Below are 25,735 nucleotides of genomic sequence, written 5' to 3' on the forward strand. Positions count from 1 at the left end.
AGGAGCCCTCTGGCAAGGCTGGCTTTAACAGCACCCCTGCAAATGTGTTAAATCCTGGCCACCAGGTTCCACCAGGAGCTCGTGTTTTGCCTCAAGCAAAGCGCTCTGCTGTCACACAACTCTGGGCAAGACAGGATGTGCACACGATCTTCATCTCAGAGCTGCACAGCCCACCCAAAGGAAAGGGAACACCAGAAGGCAGCACTCCCAGTAAGGATTTCTGCAGCAGTTCCGTGTGTTTCAGCCATGGACTCGCTCTTCTGCCAGCTCTGCCAGGGAACAGTAACCTCAAGCAGAGGCTGAAACAACAAATGGGTGTGGTGCCAACATTTCAAACTCCTCCTGCCAGAGTCTCCAAACACATCTGACCCTGCCCTCTGGCTAACGTGAAGAGTCCAGCAGAGGTGTGTAACTCCCAAAGCCCACGCCCCAAAATCCAGGGGAACCTAAACCTCTTCAGGCTCTCGTGCTCTTTGTGTTCATCTAACTCGAGATAATTTTACATTGGATGCTGAGCAGTTTGGCACCTATGTCCCAGCCATCCGAGCCCAATTTCCCTAGAGAAAGCAGTCGTGATGACAGCCTGCCCAACACCTGGACAGAATGAATTCCCCCGGAACCACAAACACGACTGAGGTAACAGGCCTGTCCTGTTTGGGGTTAGTCAATAGCAACAGCATGACTTGGCACTAACAGCGTAATGCTGGAAGTCACAGACTGATGCACAGCACCGAAAAATCAGCGGCTGGTTTCCTTTCCTCACAGGATGCTGTTATGCAAACCTCAATTAAGCGTTAAGTACCCTCTAAGTCCACTCAAGTCATTTACACGGGGACAGATGTGTAGGGAGGACACGTTTCTCCTCCATCAGGCTGCACCACCCTGCGGGCTTTCCCCAAATCTAAGGCGATCAACTTGAGGACAATGCTCCTTGTCAACTAAAAGCTTCACGAGGTTATACAAACCTTAAAGGGTGAACAGTGAAGCAAACGCTTTCTGCCACACGGACACAAAAGCATTACTAACAGAAATAAAAACCAGCCAAAATAAACCTCAGCTTGAGTTTTTCTAAACTATGATCTACCTTCTCCACAAGGAAAATGGTAACAAAAGCTACTTAAGTCACTTGAAGCTCTGCTAACAAATCAAAAAGGCCTACAATTAATCAGTTGTAGTTTCAGGAAACAGGGTGTGAAAGGAAGCATTTTAAAACTTTACAGCAACAAAATCTGCATTCGTATTTCACTATGTCTAGGTTTCCTCTAGTAAACAGGAAGCAGTTCTAGACTCTTGGAGCTCTGCAGAGCTCCTTCCTCAGCACGGCCCCCCCAAGGAAAGCCTCCAGACCCCCTAACAAGTGGGCAGCAGAAACCACAGCAAACAGCCCCCTGGAAAGGCTGGCCCAAAACTCCACCTCACTCCCAACCTAAAGCGAGCCAACCAATGCCCACGAGGTAACAAAGTCTCTTGCTCAAATTCTCACACTGTAACTTGTCATTATAACAAAATCCTCAAAGATGTGTCCCTCTGTGACTTAAGGAGAACAAGATTACTGTTTTCTAGTGCTGAAACACTTCTGGATACCATAATGATAAAGAACAGTATCAAACACTGAATGAAAGGAACAGAGACTCTACTGTAGAACAAAGGAACAGACAGAAAAAACTCCAGAAAACCCATGAGAACAATGCAGGCAGAGACATCAAAAATTCCTGCTGAAAAAGGGAAAACAATAAAAGCAGAAGAGATTCAGTGAGCTGATTTTTTTCAGTGGATGAAACAAAAATAACCTATTAACACAGCTCCAAATTGTTTTACTTCTTTGTCTTGCAGGAGGTTTACCCCTAGGAAAGGTAACTCTCACCATGGCTTGTGGCCTTACCTAGGACAACAGGAGCTTTCAGGGCTTAAAATGGAAACTAAACAGCAACAACAAAGAAAGAAGTCCCACAAAGACAAATTCCTCCGTGTTATTTCCAGAAAAAGAACTCAAGAAATTAATAAATACACTTCAACAGAGCTGGCCAAAGCTTTGCCTCCCTAATTTTGCAATTATTTCAGATAGCTTGGCATGGGAGACAAAAGTTAAATATACATGTTTCCAACTATCTTTCCTGTAATGACTCCAATATTTATCCAAACTGCATAAATGATCTTCAAAGCCTGAAGTCCAAAATGTATTTTTCTAGAAGACCCACATATTAATTTCTAGAAAATGAAGTGTTTAGCACCTACAGGGTTCTAAGCAAGTTTTTCACCTCTATAAAAAACACCATCAGCAATTCCATGTCCTCCTATTTTTCCTTTTTTACTGAAAAATGCAATTACTCTGAGTACAAAACAATTCCTCACCATCAGCAACCAGAGAAAGTAAAACCTAGCAATAATACTTGCCTGCTGTTTCTGATATGCAGTATTTGGATTTATCTTCGATTCTAACAGTAGTGAACCTGAAAAAGGTATGAAGAGAGATTTACTGAATCCAACAAAACAAACATCACACATCTCACACCACTGCCCACGTGCTAGCCAACAGACTCCCAGCTTAATCCAAATCTCACAGAAAATCCACAAGAACCGCCCCCTTTAAATATCATTTCCTAAAATAAGCCAGGTAAGACAAAATTCGACAGGAACATCCCTATTAAAATACATTTTTCTCTTCTAATTTAGTCCAAAATCCACTGCAGCACTCTTTTCTCCTGAAATCTGGTGCAAGAACCAGCTCGTTTAGTGGTCTTTTAGGCCAACTACACAAATTCCAGCAGGTAATGGAATTTTATGCTGCCCAGCATAAAAATGTTTTTGCCCAGAGAAGCCACGTGGGCCACTTGCTTTTATTCCCTTCAGCTGCCCTTCAGAAGTGAATCATGCAGCTACTATAAACGCGGGGACTTTATCTTGTGTATGTAAGTAGTGTATGTCTCCTGGCAACAGCTCCGCAGCAATTTATACCACTCTTAGGTGGTTTATTTAGCACATTAGCACCTGTCGGCTGACGAAGTGGGGAACACGCACCTCCCCCCTCTAAAAAAGACCCTTTAAGGTGACTTTAAAGTGCAATAAAACACAATGGACGCCACCCGACTGGAACACAACCAGTGAATTCCTGAGGAGAAAAAGAGCAACAAACAACTTTTTTTTACAGCGGTAAGAAAGGGAGGAAAAGAGCACCTTAAAAGCAAAGGATGTTGCTCCGAAAAGCAACAAAATGTCCTCACATATCACAGCTTCGCCCTGTGCAGGCTGGGGAGCTGCAGCTGCCTGGGGTAACTGCATGGAGCTGAGTCAGGGAGGTTTGGGAGGGATCTCAGGGAAAGGTTCTCCCCTCAGAGGGTGGTCGGGCACTGCCCAGGCTCCCCAGGGAATGGTCTCGAGGCTGCCAGAGCTCCAGGAGCGCTTGGACAACGCTCTCGGCCACAGGGTGGGATTGCTGGGAGGTCTGTGCAGGGCCAGGAGCTGGACTTGGATGATCCTGATGAGTCCCTTCCAGCTCAGCATATTCCATAATTCTATGAACCGGGAGGGGAAAAGTCTAGGACCATGGTAGCAAACGCTGCTGTGGCTTGTGGGACAAGGAAACTTCACACGAGCCGCGAGATTAAGAAAGGCACGGAGAAATAACAATAACAACAATAATCCTCTGGGGTCTCCCAAGGGAAGGCACCATCAGCCGAGCCCGGCGATGGTGGGTGCCAGCCCCGGCTGGCGGGGCCCGGAGCCGGGCGGGGGCTGAGGGGAAGCGGCCCGGGCGGCCTGGGCAGCCCCGGCCACGCTCTCACCGTCCGACTCGGCGCGCACCAGCAGCGACATCCCCTTCAGCCGCTCCACGTAGCTGGAGGAGACGTGCCCGGTGCCCCTGTCGTCCCATTGCCGATCCTCGTTGAGCGTGTAGACCTTCACCCGCCGGCGGGTGTCCGACATGGTGCAGCCCCGGGCCCGCTCCGCCTCCGCGGGGGCGATGGAGCGAGGGCGGCGGGGAGCAAGCGGGGCCGCCGGGCCGCTCAGGGGCACCGCGGGGCCTTTAACGCGCCGCTTCCCATGGCGAGTCAGCGCCGCCGCGCCCCGGCCCGGGCCTCGCTGGCGCCGCTCCGCCTCAGCAGCTACCACAGCGCCGCCGCCATCTTGTAACCCGGCTCGGGCCGCCTTTCTCTTCCTCCCCGCCCGGGCACGGGCTCCCCTCGCAGGGGCTACGGCGGCCGCTCGCTGCCGCCGCGCCGCCGACGGACGGCGGCCACGGGGGCGGGGCCACGGGGGCGGAGCTCGCGCGCTCCCTCACGGCGCCGAGGCGGGAACGGGGAGGTGCGAACAAAATGGCGGCTGCCCTCACCCCCGGGGGAGGGGTGTGAGCGCATCGCTGCCTTTTAGCATCGCTGCCTTTTAACACCCAAGGCGGCTACAAGGGGGAACGGCTCATATGTTTCCCAGAAAAACCTTATTTTTTTTTTCCTCTTTTCGTTTTCTTTTTAAAGTCTGTCTAAAAGCTGGTGCCACCGCTGACGAAACAGACGCCTCCCCCCCTCACGCCACAGAAAGTGCCACCCACCGCCGTCATACAAAATGACGGGCGAGCTCCACACCCCGGACAGAGTAAATTTAAACAGCGCACGCAAATGAAACATAGTTTCAATTTTTAGGAAGGAAAGGTATCCCTTGCATCACAAAACGGCAGAAAGGTTAGTGAGCGATATCTTCAAACAACAGCCAGACTGTAGAATGCAGTCTGTGCCTGCTTTGTACATTTCCACAGAAGGCTCGAAAGCTAAACTTAACTTCAAAGATGAGAGAAACGTGCTTAATTAATCCTTACACATAGCGTACAATTTAAGACAGACCACTTGCCAAGCATCGTGGAGCCTGTAAATCCTAAGTTTTCCACACACTAAACACCATCTACACGTTTCGTCCGTACTACAAATAGAAAAATAATTATATCTCCGTGCTTGTGTGGGAATAGGGAAGATGGATGCAAAAGCATTGAAGGAGTCAAGCTGTGTGAAACAGCGGGGAATTGAGGCTGTGAAGGGGAAGGAGGGAGGACGGGTTCTCCTGAGGCCAGGGTGTGCCTCATTCCCAGACAAAGCCAGACTTTCCTGGCTCTTGCCTCACGGTGAAAGCAGTCACACCGGTATGGCTCTTGTTCACACGACTGCCATTTCCCTGCTCTCAAGTTCAAATGTCGACCCAGAGGAAGGGAAAGAAAGTGTTTCCAACAAACGATGCCACTCTAAGTAACTATGTGCAACTTTTCCAAACATTCTCTGGGCAGATTTAGAAAATATCTAAGTAACACTCAAGTGTCAGCTTTTCCTTTGATGTTCATTGTAGCAGGCCTCTTAAGATTCATTGCACAGTCACCAAGAAAATACAAGATACAGCTCAGAGAATTATCTTATTTACTTATATTTAGCTGTTTAGGAGCACACTTGGGGACATGTGCATCACTATGGATAAGTGAGTCAGTAACTATAAAGGGACCAAATTAAGTGGTTTCAAAATCCTGGACTGAGAGTCACACGAACCAATTTACAGTCAGGTACCACACAAACCTTCCCTGCTACGTTTTAGTGGCCTTTCCTCTCAAAGTTTTATATGCTGAGCATATTTCTACATTAGAGAAAGCTCAATAAAAAGCAAACACACAAAAAGAAACACAAACCCAATGGCCACAGCACATTTCTGCCTCAGGACATCTGCTGCTCATGAACTCTCTCTCCCCCCTGCACGACTTCTGTGCGTGCTTTGTGGCTCTTCAAACCAAATGCACAAAAATAAAAGCATGACTTCTACTCATGATTAAATGCAGCACTTCTTGGGATATATAAAACAGCAAGAAACCACAACAGAGTATTTTGGAGCAAATTCTTATGGCGAATAGCTACAGAAAGGAGATATGTGAATTAGAATTGGCATGAAAAACTATTTCTCATGCTTCAGCTGTAAAACAAATCCAGGATCTCTCCAGGCATGAACTCAATGACCTCTGTGGAGAAATACCACTCCAGAACACACTGGGATTGCACTCAGGGGCTTCTCTTTGCCCAAAACAGCATCCAGCTGTTGTAGAACCCAGCATGACCCTGCCACCAGTACCCACAACCTGGATAAGACACACAGTACTTTCCCCACCAAACATTACCTACTGACTTTAAACCCAGGCTAAGACCAGGAAAGCATCTGCTCTTTAAGATGCACAGAAAGCAAAGCAACATTTTCCACTGTGGTGTTGCACCTGCCAGCAGCTCATCCTTCCCCATTACCACCATCAGGTTATCAATGCTGAGAATTCTCTGTTCTTCACCAAAACAAAGGATTTCATTAGGGTAGACAGCAGACAGAGCAACTCACAAGTGTCACAACATGAGCAGCAGAGAGCTCCTTTTTTTTTGTTTTCCCAAGCAAGACAGACAACTTATTCCTAAATCACTTCAAATTTCTTGGAGTGAAGTTAAGACTGTATCATTCCCTCTGGCAGGTAAATCCCAGAAGTACAATTAGGCCAGCTCTTATACTTTTATGATGGCACTTGTAATATTTATTGCTGGCATTTAAAGATACTCCAGCTCTTGACTCTCTGCACCTGCATGAAAACTTCAGACTTGTCAAATAAAGGCATTTCTGGCCCTTCTGAGTTGTTGCAATGCTGCACCTGCCCAGCTTCACTCTCCGAGGCAATTCCTTTCAATGGCTCCATTTAAGACAGGTCATTACAGAAGCTAATTATGTTAAGCAGTTAAGAAAGAAGAAATAAATCACTGTTTCAAACACAGAAAAAAATCTGTTGCAAAAGGACTGAGCTTGTTTTCTCGAGCCCTTTGGACCCACCTGCTTTCTGATCATAGCTGATCCCACCTGAGAGCCCAGGATGTCCTTCCCTCCAGGAAGGGTCAGAGTAGCACAGGCTTTCTCAACTCTTGGCTCCCATTGAGCTTCTCTCCCCAGGTAAGAGCAGCTGCTTTCTGCTCCTCCCAGCCACTTCCCAAATGTCTTCTTCCCCCGCCCCTTCCCATAGGGCCTAAAGCTGGTTCCAGATGCAGAAAGCCAGGCTGACTGTACAGGTTCTGCCACAGCAACATTAAAGTCATTTTGCTCCTTTATCATCACCTACCAAACAGACAATGCCCCAGCACTGCAGTAGCTGCTTTACTGAGACCAGCTCCACAACACAGCCTCTCAGAAATTCCTGTACAACAAAAGGAGCTCAACCTGGGAAAACCACTTCCATTGGGGTGCTCCATTTCTAGGCAGAGTTACCAGAAATGGCAACATCTGAGATTCTGTTCAGGGACTTTAACACTGACCTACATCATTTTATTAACACTATTCATATGTAACAATCACGTATCAGTCAACTGTCACAGTAAGAAGTGACATCTGAATTCTTACTAAGAAATAATAAGACACAGCCCTCAAAGAGGAGGAAAAGATTGCCAAGGAAATCTTTCTTCAATCTTTCCACACTTTTTTCAGTTTTTCAATCTTACATTATGAAAGACAGAGACAACTACAGAGCAGCATACCAGTCATTTCTTTCTTCTTTAATACTTTAACTTAGAATAAAAAAAGAAGTAATTTTTACTGTACATTGCCATTTCTCCTCTTCCCCAACGCTTTGTTTTTTCTTTCAGGTGGTTCAGAGCCCACTTGCCATCAGGTAGGAAGTTGATTTTCTTATTAGTTCTGCATACATATTGATGAACATCACAAGGACCCTGTTAGATTTTCAAAGTCTGTACCTCACAGTAGAAAACCAAGTAATTCTCGTGAGCCCCTGGAAAATGTTTTGAAGCCTAAAGGAGATCAGTGAACTCACTGATGCAACATAATTTATAGAGGGATTAAGATACCCTTAATGAGGGTGGTTTAGGGGAAGATATATCACCTCGATTGTTCAGTCCAAAAAAAGTATTTTAATGTTTTAATGATGTATTTTAAAAGTCAGTGCTAACAAACCCAGGTGATAAGGGGTGATATTTCAGCCAAGTTCTGCTCAGATATTGAGCAGAAGGTTGAGCCTTTTGAGAGTGATGTATTATTCTAAATCAGCATCCATCATGTTAAAGGTGATAACTTTAAAGTCTTTATGTCTTGGTCAAGAGTCACACTTGGCCAAGGTTTTACTGGCTTTTCAGTGTACAAGAATGTTGACTAAGTGTACAGGATAATTCCTTCTCCCACAAAAGACTTGTTCAGTTCTTACTTCCCATATTCACAGTTTTATTTTGAGTGGATAACTCAAAAGAGAATAATCTTTAGCACTGTAGTATCATCTCAGTCTGTAGAATCCCGTGTCCTTGTATTCTCATCTCAACCTTGCTACAGATGATGGGCATTGCTTGTTTCTGGTTTTATTTTAAAGTTTTTAATCTATTTGAAGGCTTTGAAGTTCTACATCGCCTTTAAGCATAAATGGTGTCTATTTTATAAATATGATTCACTACCATCCACCTGCAGATCCTTGTGAGGACATGTTGAGGTTCTAGCAAAGGTCACTTGTACTTTCACCAACTATCACGCCTTTTTTCCTGAAACAGAGAAAACATTTTTGTAACCAACTCATTATATCAAGGTATGAGATTCAAAAACATTCCTTAAAACCAAGATTTCTTCTGAATTTTCCCTTCTTTTTGTGCTGTCAATCATTCCTTGAAGATTGCCAGAGATTGCCTTGAGTTCCCACTGGTGCACTGTGCATTTGCCAACCTTGCTGTGTAACTGCTCCTGATTTTAACATCAGACACCTTCCTGCTCTAGCAGCTTTCTAACAAGAAAACACACACAAATTTTGGGAAAAGTTGAGGCATAAGCCTTCTGACAGTCAAATACATGCTGGAAAACTACTTCTAAGGAAGAGCTTTGGCTACTTCATTAATTGACTGAAATCTTCTCCATTAATCAAGAAAGCAGCTTATTTTTTCTTCTCTTCCAATACCCTACTTGGGTTTTTTGTCTTTAAAAAATAGAGAGAAAAGATGCTGGAGATGAACAACTAAGTTTGTTTTGAACAGAGGGGGCTGTCCAGACTGCCTGACACTGTCAAGGCATTTAAACCAATTTTACAACATCGAACTTTCTCCAGCTCCAGCGTGTGAAGGGCCAGCTTTTAACTCCCAACAAGCTCCAACAGAGCTGGCAAGCAGTGCCTACACAGCACTGAGGGGCAACTGCTCAGTACAAACCCAGACTGCCACAAGTCTCTGGCAGAGCTGAAGTGCAGCCCTGAGTCAGCTGAAGCTGCTCTGCTGGCCTTACCTGTCACTGGGATGAGGTGGATGTCTGTGGAACAGCCCCTCCCAGGACAATGCTGTTTTTGTCTGTCAGGGTTTTCAGGGTGCTGCTGGCTGGGGACTGCAGAATTTTACGTGAAAGCCTCATTCTGCCATCAGTGGGATCACGGCCAAAGTATTTAACCTGGTAAGGAAACAAAGCACTTTCACACTGAGCAACTTCAAGGGCTGGAAATAGCATTTTCCTTAAAAGATGGGGGGGGTTGGGTTTGAGTTTTTATCAATTTGATGCTAGAAAAGCCATAAATAGGCATCCTTTAGCCTATATTTCTGTCAAATTATGTGGTGCCTAGATAGCAAGAGTATGATTTTAAATAAATCTAATTTGAATGATCAGGCCTTTAACTAGCACAGAAAGGGAATCCAATATGGAAAAATATCTTCTTCATAAACACAAAATATACAATTTGGAAAAAAAATCATATTTTAAAATACAAACAGCATTTCATTAGCATTTTAAAGTTAAAAAAATAATTACCTGAATTTCTTGTCCAACTTCTAATCCCAGGGCACTAGGGTGTTTAATCTAGAACAGTGTTTTTCAGAAAGAAAATGATCAGAGTTTGTTCTAAAAATCCCTTCTTTCAGGGGTTCTTCATGCTACACTTCAGCCCAGTGGCTCAGCAGTACCTTAGGAACAACAGGTTTCTGAACATTACATGGAAAAAAGCATTGCAGAGCCAAAGAACTTGGTGTAAAAACCACTGCAGCAGTCACACAGTTGATTCTTTGCAGCTTGAAGAATTAGAACAAAAAAAGTGCTGCTAATTAAGCTGGAAATGTGGAACAACACTAAGTGTGTTACAGCTATGCCAACTGGTTAAAAATAAATCTAATTTCCCATTTAATACTTGTTTAAGGATGGGTTACCTTTCTTTGATCCAGCTGTGAATTATGAAGTAATACTGGGGTCATGTTTGGGTAGAGTTTTACCATCACTCCAGAATCTCTGCAGCAGGAAACAGCACAGTTATTTCCAAGTGCATCAAGAAAAGTCCACATTTCACTCTGCATATGGTCCCCAAAGCAAGCATTCATAAACTTCTCATGAACAAAATTTTACTCATCCCTTCTTAAAAATCTTTTATCCATCCTAACATGTCCACTCATTTTTTCTTAACTGGAAGTGGATGAGAATTTCTTATTTCAGTGCAGTATTTCAGTAATAGGTACTATCCAAAATGTAATTTTTACAAGACAAATACTGTGATGAAAAGCAGAAAGCAAATTCATACCATGACTTTCAGATTCACAGATGAAAAAGGCCTTAAGTTGTATGATTTAGAGACATTCCAAAAACTAACAAACAGCAAAAAACCCACAGCTTTATCAGGAAACAAAATATTTTCACCAGAAAAAGTATCAAAAATGGTGCAGGTGCCAATATCCCCAGCATAAGCTTGGCATTCTAAAAAAACCAATGATTATTTTACATCATATTTAGGTATCAGGAATACAGCTATGAAAGTAAATTGATTTCAACTCCAAAGCACTTTTTATACCTTATTTCAGTAATTGTGGCTGTATAAATTGCCCCAAATTCCAAATTAACTTCTTGCTGTAGAAGACAAAAGAAGAAACCAGTAAGACACGAAGTCAGAAAGAGCAGACTGGAGAAGCTGAAGGCAGAAGTCTGTCCTTACATCATCTTTGCAGATTTCCCCGATGAATTCCCTGGCTTCGTGCATTGCCCCCGGCGTGGGGGCGAACACAGAATAAGTCTCCTCATCCAGCTGACTTACAGTCACTCCTGAAAATGGGGATTTAGGACAGCACTTAGGGGCACAGCACAGAAAAGACACGCTCAGAGCACAGTGGTTTGGCACACTCATTAAGACTTCAGATTTCTAATCATTATTTAATCTTCTTTAATTAAGGCATTGAACAATTTCATATGGTCACCACCTCCTTGCAAATACCTCGAAAAACTTGTGGGCCATAAAGGAACACAAAATTAATTTTATAATCCTTTAAGAGTGGGGGAAAAAAATCCTGAATAAATGTTGAGGGTTATGAATCAATTTCCCAGAGATTTTAAATAATACTTGCATTAATAGCTGAGGGAAATGAAAGTGTTTTGGAGTCACAATGGTAAAATTCGTTGCCCTTCTAGAGTTCTGTGGCCAGACCACATAGGCTTTCAACCAAAAGGAAGTAAGATTTTTCCTCCTTTTCTCCACCTTAATCCCTGAGAAGCATTAATCAAGTTCACCAGAGCATTAAGGGTTTCAGGTCCAAAGCAAAGCATCTACCTGGACTCTACAGATAGCAGAATTTTTTCATTTTCAGTTTGCACTGAGCATTGAAACAGCTCAGCATTCAAGCCTGAAACAAAGGGAAACACACAAAGATAAATTATCACAGGGATCAAGAATGTCTCACCAGTCTGAGCTTGAAGCTTCTTCAAATTATAAGCCCCAGGACCAACGAATCTTAATCTTTTTGATAATGGAACGTGGATAGTTTCTGAAAGAACATTTAGAAATCCTTTGAAGTGCTAAATATAATCATCTTGAAAGCTATCACACAAAAAGGCACATTCCTTTAATCTCTTACAGCTACCTGTGGTATTTGCAGAACAGGGATGTAATTACAGGTATGAACTGAAAGAAATGAAGACACAGAGTACACTCTGATGACTGTAAATTACTTAAAGCCATACTGATACTCTGATCTATATCAATTCTGATTTTGTGAGAGCTTAACATCACTTAAATTCTGTTTTCTGGTGTATACTGAAATTGAAGTGCTACCACATATGGCAATAAAAATCCCCCCATAATATCCAAAAATAACCAAAACCCCTCCAAAAATTATCTCCACAGGGCAATGGCAGAAATATATAAAAATCAATCATTAGGGAAAAAGAAAAGCTATTTTAAGCAGAAGTTTATTGTTAAAAAGCTAATTATATGAAAGCTATGAATTCACACAATAACATTACCTACAACTGGTCCACTTTCTTTTCTGTTAGGTCTGGGTTTTGCCAGTGTTTGGTTCATAATTTGTAAAATCTCCCTCTTTGCAGCTAGAGGGAATAATAATAATAATAAAATCAGCAATTTTGTATATGATTAAAATAAATGTATGAAGTATTTGTTATGCAGTAGAAAAACATTCCTTATCAAAACCTGTCTCCTGCCTAGCTGGAGAATGTCAGGCTGGAAGTTTTCCAACTCATAAAATCCTTATTAAACCACGTAGCTTCATCTTCTCATGTGCTTCAAGAATATTTTAGCTGCACATGTCAGAATACAGATGGCAGCAAGTTTCACTTGTAAATATAGCTGAATTTATGTGGAATGAGAGAAAGTTTGCTGTTATTTTTATAACATTATCCTGTTGCACTTAAACAAAGACAAGTAATGGGGTTTAGTCCAAATCACACAATGGCTGAAGTTACTTTGAAGTTAGTTTGGAGCTTATTGATTAAGCCAAACCCATTTCATAAAGACAGAAGCTCGGTTTTTTCCAGAATGAGAACAAAAAAAATGAATAGTTTATTATTTAGTTTCATAAAACTTAAAACCATTTATCATTTAATACGATAAACTGAGTGTAAATCCAAGAACAGACCTACCTGTAGCTTGCTGAATAGCTTCCACCACAATTTTTATTGGTATTCCTGGCAGCTTGAGATCAACCTGAGAAAAATTAAGTGCCATCAACATGTCAGGAAAGCTCTTCTAATACTCTCTGAGAGTTTCACTTGATCTGATGTTTCATGTCACAATACCTGCAGTGCTGTTATCCCTTTATTGGTGCCTGCCATCTTGAAATCCATATCTCCATAGTAATCCTCAATTCCCTGCCAGCACAGACAAAACCAAGTTGGAGTCATTCTATCCCACTATACCAAAAGAGGAATTACTTTTGAGATTTCCAGCTTTATTTTGCTGTTCAGGATTAACTTTGTTCCTTTCTCTCCTTGGAAATTAAGAGCTTTCATGGACAAGTTTCTGATCCACAGCTGATCTTGTGCTCTCAGTGGCTGCACATTTTGCTCCCCAGCCACTCTTCCAAGTGCTCATTCTCCACCCAATATATTGTATTTTCCAGTAAATTATTCATCTTTTTCTCCCATGAGAAAAGACAACATTAATGGGAAGGAGAAAGCTTATGAATGCTTAAATAACTAATAACACAAAAAATAAGAAACATGATTGGACATTTCATACAAATTTTTCAAAATAAGGAAAGAATCTGGGAGATGAAACAGAAAAGATGCAACTAATTTTTCCAGAAGCCACATTCCAGAATTGACTGGGCAAAAGGTTACAGAAGAAGGCCCAAAGGGGTATTTTTCAGCAGCAAGCAGGAACAATAACAATGTGAGGTGCACTCACCAGGATGTCTGTCAGCAGGCGATAGTCCTCAATATCCCCTTTTCCCTGAGCACACTTGGTAACGAGGCCTATGGCTACACCTGCCACTGCATTTGACACTGGAACTCCTAGGAATGGCAAAAACCCCACATTTTTGAAGCTTTTGCTCATTTCCAGACCCTGTAACACATTATCATGTGCAGCTTATCCTTGTAAGTGCCACGTTTTGTACCTGCATCCATTAGTGCCAAACTTCCACCACACGCGGAAGCCATTGAGGAGGACCCTGGAATGGGATTACAGGAAAAAAACAGGGATTAAACACTCAAAAATGGGTCTCAATACAAGCTAGAGTTATTATCCTCATCCTGTAGCGTAAAAGTGCCCCAAAATACCATTTTATTAAACCAAGAAAGCTCCATCGTTCATGAACGTGTACCCTTAAATATTTCAGGTAATTGTTATTAAGAACATTTAAACAGCAATCTATTATTTAGCATGCCTATAAATCAAGTTTGTCAAACCTAACCTTTTTAAGAACCAAATTTAGTTTCCAGCACTAGGTTAAAAACAAGAAAATCTCAATACCATTTGATTCTAAGACTTCAGAAGTAACTCGGATTGTGAATGGGAAATCCTGGGGTATAACTGGTTTCAAAGCTCGTTCTGCCAGTGCACCTGTTCAAAGAAAAACCCAAAACAACCACTAAGTGATCCATAAATAAAAAACAGATAAAATATTGGAACTTCCAGCATGGGATTTTTCTAGTCTGGACTTACCATGTCCAAGTTCTCTTCTGTTCATCCCAGTAACTTTGCCAATCTCATTGGTTGCATAAGGTGGAAACTATGAAGCAAAAAAAAACAAACGTGTACACAGAAAATTAACCTGCATTTCCATTTTAAAACATACACTTAGAAAAAGATCTTTGAAGTTTTGGTGCATCTCAAGGTAAAAAATACATTAAAAACAAAATAATCAAACCACCACATGACTTCTATCAGTCACTTGGCTTGCAAGCCAGGACCAGTTTAGGTAATGTTTAGTAAATGTTTTACTTGCACAGGACAAAAGAGAATAAAGCAGAAGCAAGGTAGCTAAGACAGAACACGAGAAGCTTCCTCCAAAGAAACCTGTCAAACAACCTAGCAGAAATGTTATTTCTGTCACAGAGATAATGGAACAAGATCTGCCTGCTGCCTGTAGGAAATACTTAGGGCAAGCTCCAAAGGCTGAGAGAGATCCAAGATGTAAAAGCATTTATTTACTATTGCTGTGCCACGTCAGCTGAACATATTAATAGAGTTTACTAAAAATAATGGCACAGGTTAATCCTGCTTTCAGTAAGAACCTGTTCTGAAGGAGCTCACTTAATGTTATGCCATTAAAAAGCCTGTATAAAATGGCAATTTACAAGTTACCTACTGCTTTTCAGGAAACCAGCACTTCTGCTCATATAAATTCATGCATGAATTAGCATAAATACATTTTAGCAAAGCTAGAGCTAATTTATAATCTTGGAAGTGATCAGCTGCACCTTTAAAAGCAAGATATCAAGCCCTTCTGTGAATCATGCAGAAAGCTGTAACACAGGAAAAGTCTCACCTCATAATGCAGCATGAAGTTTTTATCTTTTATTCCACTATTAATTAAAAACAAGATGATGTCAAAAAAGGAGCAACCAAACATGTTTTACACACAACAGGTAATTCAAACTAATATTGTGATGCTTACAAATGGACCCAGCCAAAACCAACAAATCAGTACATTTGTTGATCACTCACAGATACCAAAATTAGAGAATATGGACAAACTCTCCCAGGGTAACAAAGATTTAACTACAGTAAAGCTGAGACATTAAAATGCAAAAGCTCCCACATTGGGATGAAATCATTGGGGTGACATCACTGAAATGTGGCTTTAACAGATGAATTTCACTTCAGCCCCCAGCAATAAAGTGTTCAAAGCTCGAGAACCAGCTTGCTACATCCTAAGTTAAATTTTCCACAAATACTAAATATATTTGTGAATACATGAAATATGTAAACCAGACTGGATGTTACTTGTACCAGTCCAGTTTGAAATATGTGCTTTGCAATTAATGTCACCCTAACAAAAACCCACTGCCATGATCTCTGGAAAACAGGCCACTTCAAAGTCTAATTTTACACATTTTTCAGTCCTAAAAAAGTATCCATGACAAAGTTCAAGGGAATTTTATCAAATGTGTTTAAATGCTCACCCTCTTGTTACTACTGCCAAAGCACCAAGATATACATACCTCACTGCTGTGGAGATAACATCTGATTTTACACTTGATTCTAGAGAGTCAAATGTAACTGTACACAGAACCTAAAATAAAAATGAGGTAAAATAAAAAAATAAACCCTGCCTTCACAAATGCTACTGTTTATGAAGAATCAAAAAGAACAAGTTCAGAAGCAAATGAGAAGCCATCAGCTACATCTTGTACAACGTTTTTCTCTCCATCCCACAAACTCATTCATAATAAAAATCACACAATCTTAGAAACCTCATTAAAAAATACTAATTTAATGCTTCTTAAGTAGCAGCCAAGAGCAGTTTGCTCCCTAAGAAACATTTAAGAGACAGGGCCAGCTTCAGCCACGATTGTTTGTAGTTGTTTGTGCCTGCTTCCCACACAGACCTGCAGTGGCTGTTATTTTTAGTGGGACAAGGCTGAGGAGTAAATCACTGTTTGCAACTGCCACCCTAAGCCAGTGTAATAAGAAGTCAGATTAATGGCTGGCAGTCTTCCAGCAAAGGGAGCTGTAAAAGTACAGAAGACCAAATCTCAAGTATGATTTTAATTCAATCCACCCAACAGCTGACACTTTTGGCAAAGAAGAGGAAAAAAAATCCTCTCATTATTGCAATTTTTTGGGTAAAATTTCCCTATTTAGTCCAGGTTACGAATGAAGCTGCTTTTAAAAGATTTCTCATGACGTGCACAATTTAGCAGAGCCCTACACACCAATGTACTTACCAACCTACACACCATTTCTGCTTGTTGCTATTTAAATGTGAAAAAAAAAGGAAACCTGGCATTTAAATCAAAGACCCAAACCTTTCAGCTCTTGGTAATTCACTGATCATTTCTGATGTTTAAGTGACACTACCTGTGTTTGACCTCTTTGAAATAAGGCTGATCCATGAAGCATTTTGAACATGTTCACTTCACATTTAATGTCTCTGAGGGAAGTCAAATCTCTCCCATCACACCTGAAGTGACAAAGAGAAATTAAGAGATCAGTTCAAGTATAGTCTTGGATTAAAAGCTGACAGAAATATTATCAGTAGGAGTTTGACACACCCACCTTCTATATTCACTTAGCACAAGATTTCTAAAAATATCCTTTGAAACCACATTGAAAGATTCCATGATTTCGTAAGGCTCAGCCTCCGGAAATTTTTCTGGGTATAGAAAAGAAATTGCATCTGAAGTTGGGAAATTAATTTTATTGAACTCTTACTAAAATAGCTTCCAACAAAGAGCACACTAACTCCAAGCAGTGCTATCTCCATTGAAGCATTCTCTAAATATTAACACAAAATAATACCTTTCAGCTGTTCTTCTGTTTCGAGCCTTATTTTGTTGATTGCCTCATCTCTCGAAATCTAGAACACAGGATTTGCACCAGTTAACTCTACAGGGCCAAACAACAACAGAGGTTTGGGGCTGTGTCTGGTTTAAGGATCTGCAAAAATTTAAGGAGTAAGAAACAGAGCTGTCAGACAAATTCAAAAATCAATCATCAGGTTGGAAGAGACCTTAAGGGTTGTGTGGTCCTGGTTTTCTTGGCAGAAGCACAGTCTAGACAGGATGGCCCCCTCCCCATCTGAATCCCAGAAATGTCCCACACTGGGGAGTCCACCACTTTCCTGGGGAGGTTATTCCAGTGACTGATAATTTTTCACAAGGAGAACATTGCCCTTGTGCATAATCAGTACCTCTCAGGATTAACCTTCAACCAATTCCCCATATCTTTTCCTTGTGACTCCTTGGGAAAAGGGAGTCTCCACCTCCACATAATGCAAACTAATATTCTGGTAGGTAAGAACTTAAGAGAACAATTTATTATTTCTATTACAAATAGATTCAGAGAAGGAGACAAGATTAAATTACAGTATCACTGAGGTTGGAAAAGACCTCTGAGATCATCAATTCCAACCTGTGATCACCAGCTTGTCAAGCAGACCATGGCACATCCAGTCTTTCCTTAAAACACCTCCAGGGACCTTTTAGCTTAGAGCTAAAAGTTTAAAGTACTCAATCCTGTTACAGTTTCATTAGGATATTAATTTAAAGAAAAATTATATAATGATTGATTACTTACTTTATCATGGCTTGAATCTGTGAACACTGCATAGATCTTGTTAGAAGCAAGTCTTTAAGGAGAAAAGGAAGAATTTTTGAAAATAAAGCTTAAAAACTACTTTCTATAATTAGGGGTTTTTTTTGAGGACTAAATATTTGAAAAGTATTTAATGAAATACCAGTCTGGTGAAAGCAGCAGACTGGTATTTATAAACATTCCTCCATCTGCATTATTTATTGTGAACTTACTTCTTTGCAAGTTCCACGATCTCTTCAGGAGCAATAAATAATTTCTGGACAGTTCTCTTGACCATGCCCTGCTCCTTCACCAGCTGCTGAATGCCCTGGATGATCTGCTGGGTCTGCTTCACCCCCACTTTGATGGCATGGCAGAAGTCTTGCTGCAAGATGTTCTCAGCAGTTGCTTCCAACATAACTGCCAATGGAAAGAGAAAAATTCAGTCAATTCCTGTTTTATTGTCCAATAGCAATCTAACTCAACTGAGGAAATACAGATGAACATTAAACTGCATAAATATGAGGGAATCTAATTACTTAACTAAAAGTTACCTATCACTGTTGTTTGCTCCTTCTATTATATAAAAATCCACATTTTGAAGAAAAGGAAAACATCTGCAAAGATTTCCAAGCCCTCAACAGACAACAATGAACCTGCTTACCAACTTGGCTTTGTGGAGCTCCAGCAACAACTAAATTTAGAGCACTAGAGGCCATCTCTCTTCGAGTTGGATTGATAACAGGCTCTCCATCCACCAGCCCTACCCTCACTGCACCTGCAGAGAAACTCCAGAAAGTCATTATTGTAATAAGGGAGTTCTTTAAGGCAACACTTCACTTTGAAAGTTACACAGCTGTTAACAATAATTAAAGCTACAGACTAATTCTAAAATATCACCACGTTGACTGGATATTAAGAACAAAACTAGAAGACAAAATTACCTAGTCTATTTTTCTTTTGGGTACTATTACTGGGTAGGGCAAGTAACACCAAGTTGTATTACACACAATGCTGTGAGTGCACTGGGAGTTTTTTGTCATTTCAGCACATGTTTTCCAGAAAAAAAAGGCAGCTGAAGGGAAGATACTTGTTCAATATTTGTCCTTGGGTAGATCTTTTCAGAGAAAATATTCACAGTGAAATAAATCTCTTTTTGAGCTCCTCGAGGAAAAGTATTCTGAAGCAGCTATTTTCCAAACAATGCTTTTCTATTTATATATTTGTCTTAAGAGAAAATTAATTTATTGATCTCTATAGTACACTGTTTCTGTATTGTAATTCCTCCCAGAAGTGCATTTAGTCCAGAAGAAATAATCCTTTGAAGTGCAATAATCCTATCCATTGTGAAATTATTTCTAATGCTTGAAATTTAACATTTAGATTCAGCTTCTAGTTAAAAAAGCAAAGTACCACCTGTGGTACCTAAATCTTCCATTACATTAAAATCACCCATAATTTCAAAATGTTTCCTTACCAATAGGACCATTCCAGGGGATATCAGACAAGGCAAGTGCTGCAGAAGCTGAAAGGAGGACAAAAATCTGGATCAGAAAAAAACCAGATCTCATTAAATCCCACCGAAGCACCAATTTCTTACAGCCCTCTTACCTCCATTAATTGCCAGAACATCAGGATCATTGACACCATCTACTGCTAAAAGATTACAAAGGATCTGGCATAAGATAAAAGACAATAAATAATTTTGACCTATACATATTTTTTAGCTGTCAACACAAAGCTAAGGACACAAAAAACCCCCCACATTCCACATATCTACACAAGCCTATGCTGCACATGGAAATTTTTTCAGGTATTTAAAATAGAAAGCTGAAAATAAACCCCCACAAATGGATAATATTGTATCACATCATATATAAAATATTTACTATTAGCAACTTTCCTCTCTTGTACAGAGGAAATTTTAATTTTGTTCCTGTATCTTGACAACAAAATTTGGAAAGTAGGATGTAATAAAAATAACTTAAGGAGACTAAAAAGCAACATTACACTTGTTTGTGAAGTATAAACCCCTCCCTGATGTTAACAAAAATAGCTTTTTTCTTAAAACAGGGCTTGTATCATGAAATGTTCTTTGGCCATATCCAGGTTTTCTGTTTTGAAGGTAGCATGACCTACCTGTGTATCATAAAAGTAGCCTGCAGGGAAGAGTGGTCTGATTGACCGATCTGCAAAGGAAATAATCAAACTCTAAGAAGTTTGGTTTCAGTAATTGACATTCAGTTTGTCTTGCAACCACCCCACAAGAAACTGACAAAATTGGTTGGTTTTTTTTTTAAAAAAAAAAGGAAAAAAAAAAAGAGAAGGCAGAGAACCCACCAAGATATTAAGATATTTAGCATGACATATATAACCTTAAAATTTCAATTGTATGAAAAATAGTAAATTTACAGTTTGTTTTCTGGCATTACTACAGAAACTGCTCTGCAAACAGTAGTTATAAATTACTGTTGTTTTCCAACACTCATGAGAAAATTACAACATTTTAAAAATCCATTGTAAATAAAATGTTTTGGCCTACCTATTACTCTGCTTGTAAGAATTTCTTTGTCAGTGGAACCAAGCTCTCTTCTTAGATAGTTTGTAGGAATTCTTCCTGCTGCAGCAGCTTTCTGTCGGTAGTCAACCTTCCAAAGACAATTCAGGGATTATTAATGACAACTGATCATTTACTGCAGAGCCACAGAAACCCTCAGAGGGGAACCCCAGGGATCCAGTTCCAACCCCAATTATCTATTTCCCACCCTGAACAATCCCAGCCCTTCCAGCCTCACAATCCAACCGGTTTTCCACACAACCAAACCCCAGCATCTGGGCTTGGATGATGTGGCAAAGCTCACACTGGCTTTGAGGAAACCTCACTAAAGCCAAGGCACACAACATCCAAGGCTCATCCCTCACCCACACAGGGATCCTGGATTTTATCATCAACTGCAATTCTGGGGTCTCTCATCTACTGTTTGCATTCCTCACTCTCCCCTCATCCTGAACTCCACTCTTTAAGGACTGTGACTGCTAAGCTGACCACTGATTAACACAAAACTAATTCTGTCTTTAGTACTTACCACTAATGGCATAAACTGAGATGGAGAGGGCTTGGTTTTGCTGACTGCTGTGACCATCACTGCTGTGTCACCTAGCTGGGTTATGAAAAACAGGTAAACACTGAAGTTATCTGAAAAGAAAATAACTTCCAATGTTTTAAACTTATTCCCAAACCAGTCTTTCTTAAGAATGATACTCTGCAGAAAACCACCACATAAATCTGTGCTTCACACCACTGCTTTTCAAACACAATTTTTTTCCTATAAAATACAGCTGGCCCTTCATTAGAGATTAAATGGCCCCTTGAGGATCTATATCCCACAGCCTCTGATGCCCAAACAATGACTTTTAAGACACAGGAATTTTGAAGCTGCACAAATTTTGACTATTTTTTGTTTTTACCTGAACAACAGCAGATCCATCAGCAAACTTTGCAAGTTTTCCAGAAGACAGCTCCATCTTTCTAAAGGAAAGAAACAACCTGTTACATGAGTTTATGTTGAATTCATGGATGTTTTCCAGCAATTTCTGCATTCATCTGTAGCCCCAACTGCACAGAATGAAGGCTATGCTTCATAAGAGATGTAAAAATCCTCCTTAGATACAAAAACTGAAACTTTTTGAACAAAAGTGACCAAAACCCCTTAAATTTCAAGGCTTTAGCCTCAAGTGTCCTGTCTCCTTTACCTTAAAGCAAAGCCTTGAAACACATCAGCTATCTCCAGGAGTTACATCCATGCATTGGAGGCAAAGACGAATCATCCCCTTTTCCAGCTGGGCTTTAGCCAGTGGAAAACATCCTCACAGGCAAGGGGAGCTGCTTGCATCCCACCACAGCTGCAGAATATTCTCTCCTTCGTGGCAGAGAATGGAGATCAACAAAGCAGTGATGACACACTCGAGAGTGAGATATGGATTATTTATTCCAGAGCTGTGCTGGGTGCCCGGTGCTACTGCACAAGTCCAGCACACCCTCCTGACTTTCCATGTCATTATTTACACACAGAAATCCAGAGCTGCTCCCTTCCCAAGCACAGCCCCCGATATGATTAGTTAGTAATTTCTGTACAAATTATCCCAGTTAACTTGTTCACGTGCTCAGGGGAACCACCTAGGCAAGGCTTTTATAACCTGTAGGTGTGATTTTTGCTGTTATAATGAACACAGTTCAGCTAAAGAATCACAGAACCGTTTGGGTGGGAAGGGATCCTGAAGATCATTGAGTCCCACCCCTCCACTATCCCAGGTTACTCCAAGCCCCATCCAACCTGGCTTTAAACACTTCCAGGGATGGGGCAGCCTCAGCTTCTCTGGGCAGTGTGTCAGAATCTCACAGGGAAGATTTTTTTTCCCTACTATCCCATCTAAACTTAATGTCTTTCAATTTTAACCAATTCCCCCTTGTCCTCCAGAATGTCATAAACAGTCTCTCCATCTCTCTAGGCAGCTCCCTTCAGGTCCTGGAAGGCCACAATTAGGTCACTCCAAAGCTTTTCTTCTCCAGGCTCAATAATCCCAATTCTCTCAAGCTTTCCTCACCGGAGAGGTTTCCATCCCTCTGATCAACTTGGTGGCCTCGAATATTTTACTAAGTTGGCAGTGTACACACAGACATCCATCAGCATCTTGATTTTTTACATCCTTAGGGCTCGTTAGCTCCCGGATGCCCCTGACTAAGCGATGACAAGGCTGATTGCACTGCTCTGGTCTCCCTTCTTGCTGACTAGGCTTGGCCGCACACCAACATCAGACATCAAAGAACGTCCCAACTGATGATAAACTCGACACATTCCGCGTTTTGCACCAGTTTTTCCGCACGTTTGCTTTACTCTCCAGCCGGGACACAGCGCTCTGCCCTGCCGCCCCCCCCTACTCCCCTCAGAGCCCCTCACCTGCCGCCCACCTCCACCGTCACGGCCCGCCCGGACCCGGCCTTGGGCCCCACCGCGGCTCCGCGGGCGGGCACCCAGGGCAGGGCAGGGCGGCCCGGGGGCAGCACCCGCCGCCACCGCGCCGCAGCCCCGCCGCCATCCCGGGACAGCGCGCCCAGCGCGGCGCGGCCGCAACTCGTGGCGGCCGCCATAGCGCCCGCTGCAGGAAAGGGCGGCCGTGCGATTGGCTCGGGGGAGCGGCGCCGCGCAGTAAGAGCGAAGCGGATTGGCTTAAGGCGCCGCCGCGCCGGTTTCGGTTCCGTACGGCCGCTATAGCGGCTGAGGAGGGTCAGGCGGCGCAGAGCGCGCGAATGCGGGTGCTCCGCCACCCGCGAATCCTGAGGGAAAAAGGCGCAGAAAAAGGTGCGAGGAGGCGCCTGAGGGGGCCTTGGAGCCACACTGGGCTGGAATCTGAGGAAAACCCCCTCGAACGGGGCCTCGGACCGAGGAAGAGAACACCTGCACCGGGCTGCCGCCTCTTCCCGCCGCTGCCGCCTCAGGAGCCCAGGTGGCGCCCGGGAGAGTCGGTAACGTTACCCCCAAAAGCTCCCCACCCTTCCTGAGGGGCAGGCCCAGAGACCGGCTTAAATTCATGAGGGGAAAAATACTTGCATTTGGAATGAATTTACCTCACAGACCTTGCTCTGTAATGCACCCACAAAAAAAGCACTGAAAAAACAAAAAAAACCCAAGCCAAACAAAAAAGACCAACAAAACAAAACTAACAACCCCCCCAAAAGAAACAGAAAATCCCCCAAACCAACCAACCAAAAAAAGAAAAAAACAAACAAAAAACCAACCAAAAATAACCCCAAAACACCCCTTTATGCCAGGAACACTTGGCTTCTGCAAGAAGGCTAGAGCATAGATATCATTTATCACAAATTTTGTGTGCTCTTACATGCTCAGAGTGCATCAGAATGTCACTCAGGGGACAGTGGTTTGGTTACTTTATTAATCGTTCCTTAGTGCAATGCAAAATAGATTAGTAATTAGTTAATGTCGCTGAGGTGAGGGAACAATAATGTGAATGTGGAGATCTCATCACACCAACAGTAAGATAATTTATATTAATTTAATCCCATATGTATATGTCACACATCACCTTAAACTCATCTGCTGTCTGGGTTTAACAGTTTAAATTTGGCAAGTAATTAATAAAAAACTTAATAAATTACTACCATTTTATTTCTAAAGCTATTTTGATACTGCTTGTTTACTTAACTGGACTCTTCTGTCCAAGCTGCTTTTATAGGAACCAGATTCACTGGGAGAACAGTCCAAGCAATAATTTTTCATTTGTGCCAATGTTTCTTATCTTTTTGGCAAGACAGAAAAGAGAGAAGTAAAATGATCAGGAACTTGGGATTTGGCCTGGGCAACAGGGCTGTTAATTTTATCCAGATTTACAATTTATTGATACAGTTTTATTTGGTACAAGAATATATTAGGTGGCAAAGCAGAAATGTTCCCCATATTCTCTTGAATTCACATTCACTTTGCTGCTGACAAAGAGATAATTGTTTGGAATGTTTTTTATGTAATTATTACAATTTCTATTCTCACACTCACCAAGAAGGTAAGTGAATATTTCATTGCTGTCATGGACTAACAAACTATGGCCATACCACTGTCATAGGAAAAGGATAGCAGAGTTTGGATTTCATTCAAAGTACTAGGCAGCAAACAAAATTAATGTTTAATATAATGAAAAAAACCAAAAAACTATGGTTCACTTATTAAGAAAGATTTGCACTTAATTTCCCACTTCATTAAATTTTCTCAGTTTTTGCTTTTTTTTTTTTTTTTTCTTTAATTCCACTGTTGGAAATTTAAACAAAAACCCCAAAACAAGCCACAAAAAAAGTTCATTATTAAAGCTCGCAGGAGAGCTCAAAAGTTTTTGAGCCTTTTCTAGCAGCCTCTGTCACACTGAAATAAACATATTTAAAATCTCCCTGTGACATTATTCCATGTTTTTATGCTGTATGGGCCCTACTGATATTTATCCTGTGGCTCTTAATAAAAGTAGGGGTTTTATTTAGGAGCAGCTTAAGCAGCTCCCTTTTGGCTACTTTGTGCCCCCTCCTCTCCAGCTCTGTGGTGCAGCAGAGAGCTCTTCTGCATTAAAGTTTTTCCAAGTTCCTTGAGGGAATTAGTTATGATCCACTTAGTCTTAAGCCACTTATTTATTTTGGCCAGGGTCCATCTGTAGCTGATCACCCAATTCTATCCATCCCCATCCTGCAGCTCAGTAAATCTCTCACTTCAAGTGCTATAGACACTTGTTAAAAAAAAAATAAAAAATATGTGTGGCTATTTTAAGGAAGGGTAAACATGGATCCAACTGCCCTAGAAAGAGGCTGTGAGCATTTTCCATACACTCCTCCACTTCTTGTGGCTCTGTTTTTCCCTGAGCTCAAGCTTGCATGCTAAACAAGATTAAACTGAGCCCCTTACACAGTTATGGCATAAAGCTCTACACATTTACTATTTGATTTTTTATAATTTTATTTGAAAGTGGAACCCATTGTACAGACCTAGCTCTATAAAAGCAGCTCAATATAGAACTTAAATTAAAAACAAACCAAACAAACAAACAGCCTGACAGTGATGTATTTCCTTCTTTTTTCTATCATAGCCAATAAGGACGGTGCTGATAAGAAATTGTACCTGCAGCTGTTCCAGGAAAGATTCCCAGTAGGGTTACAGCTATTCCAGTATGCCTAGGTGGGGGCATCCCATTCTGGCTTTATTGCAAACTGTGAAG

At 41.6% G+C, this 25,735-nt stretch overlaps 2 protein-coding genes and 1 long non-coding RNA gene across 5 annotated transcripts in view; 1 reads left to right on the top strand and 2 right to left on the bottom strand.

The window, feature by feature from the left end:
• The window catches only part of PPP4R3B (protein phosphatase 4 regulatory subunit 3B), a 20,281-nt gene extending 16,066 nt beyond the window's left edge, over positions 1–4,215 (bottom strand). The window contains exons 1-2 of one of the 3 annotated variants that reach the window (XR_004496584.1): positions 3,783–4,213; positions 2,395–2,450 (exon numbers count right to left, since the gene is read on the bottom strand). Coding sequence is in view for 2 of the 3 variants with exons in the window: in XM_015620581.3 (XP_015476067.1) it covers positions 2,395–2,450; positions 3,783–3,924 (198 nt within the window). In the remaining variant the exon portion in view is untranslated. Of the gene's footprint in view, positions 1–2,394; positions 2,451–3,782 lie in introns of all 3 variants that reach the window. The other 2 variants (XM_015620581.3, XM_015620582.3) reach the window with 2 other exon arrangements.
• On the top strand, positions 3,068–7,777 carry LOC109022544. The gene is made up of 2 exons (XR_002001482.2): positions 3,068–3,150; positions 4,473–7,777. It is a non-coding gene; the product is annotated as an uncharacterized LOC109022544 (long non-coding RNA).
• PNPT1 (polyribonucleotide nucleotidyltransferase 1) lies at positions 7,518–23,132 on the bottom strand. Its single transcript, XM_015620584.2, has 29 exons — positions 22,927–23,132; positions 21,437–21,497; positions 21,055–21,129; positions 20,511–20,616; positions 20,108–20,157; positions 19,580–19,643; positions 19,446–19,493; positions 18,633–18,746; positions 18,202–18,388; positions 17,972–18,023; positions 17,195–17,252; positions 16,952–17,048; positions 16,754–16,856; positions 15,895–15,965; positions 15,219–15,255; positions 14,393–14,459; positions 14,201–14,290; positions 13,845–13,898; positions 13,634–13,740; positions 13,024–13,095; positions 12,868–12,931; positions 12,232–12,315; positions 11,670–11,753; positions 10,931–11,037; positions 10,790–10,845; positions 10,158–10,236; positions 9,766–9,813; positions 9,253–9,411; positions 7,518–8,525 (listed from the first exon to the last, which is right to left on the bottom strand). The coding sequence occupies exons 1-28, from the start codon at positions 23,115–23,117 to the stop codon at positions 9,256–9,258; spliced, it is 2,382 nt and encodes a 793-aa protein (XP_015476070.1). The 5' UTR covers positions 23,118–23,132; the 3' UTR covers positions 7,518–8,525; positions 9,253–9,255.
• Between the last annotated feature and the right edge of the window lie 2,603 nt (positions 23,133–25,735).

The sequence above is a fragment of the Parus major genome, chromosome 3, assembly GCF_001522545.3.
Source record: "Parus major isolate Abel chromosome 3, Parus_major1.1, whole genome shotgun sequence".
In the NCBI taxonomy this organism is placed as follows: Eukaryota; Metazoa; Chordata; class Aves; order Passeriformes; family Paridae; genus Parus; species Parus major.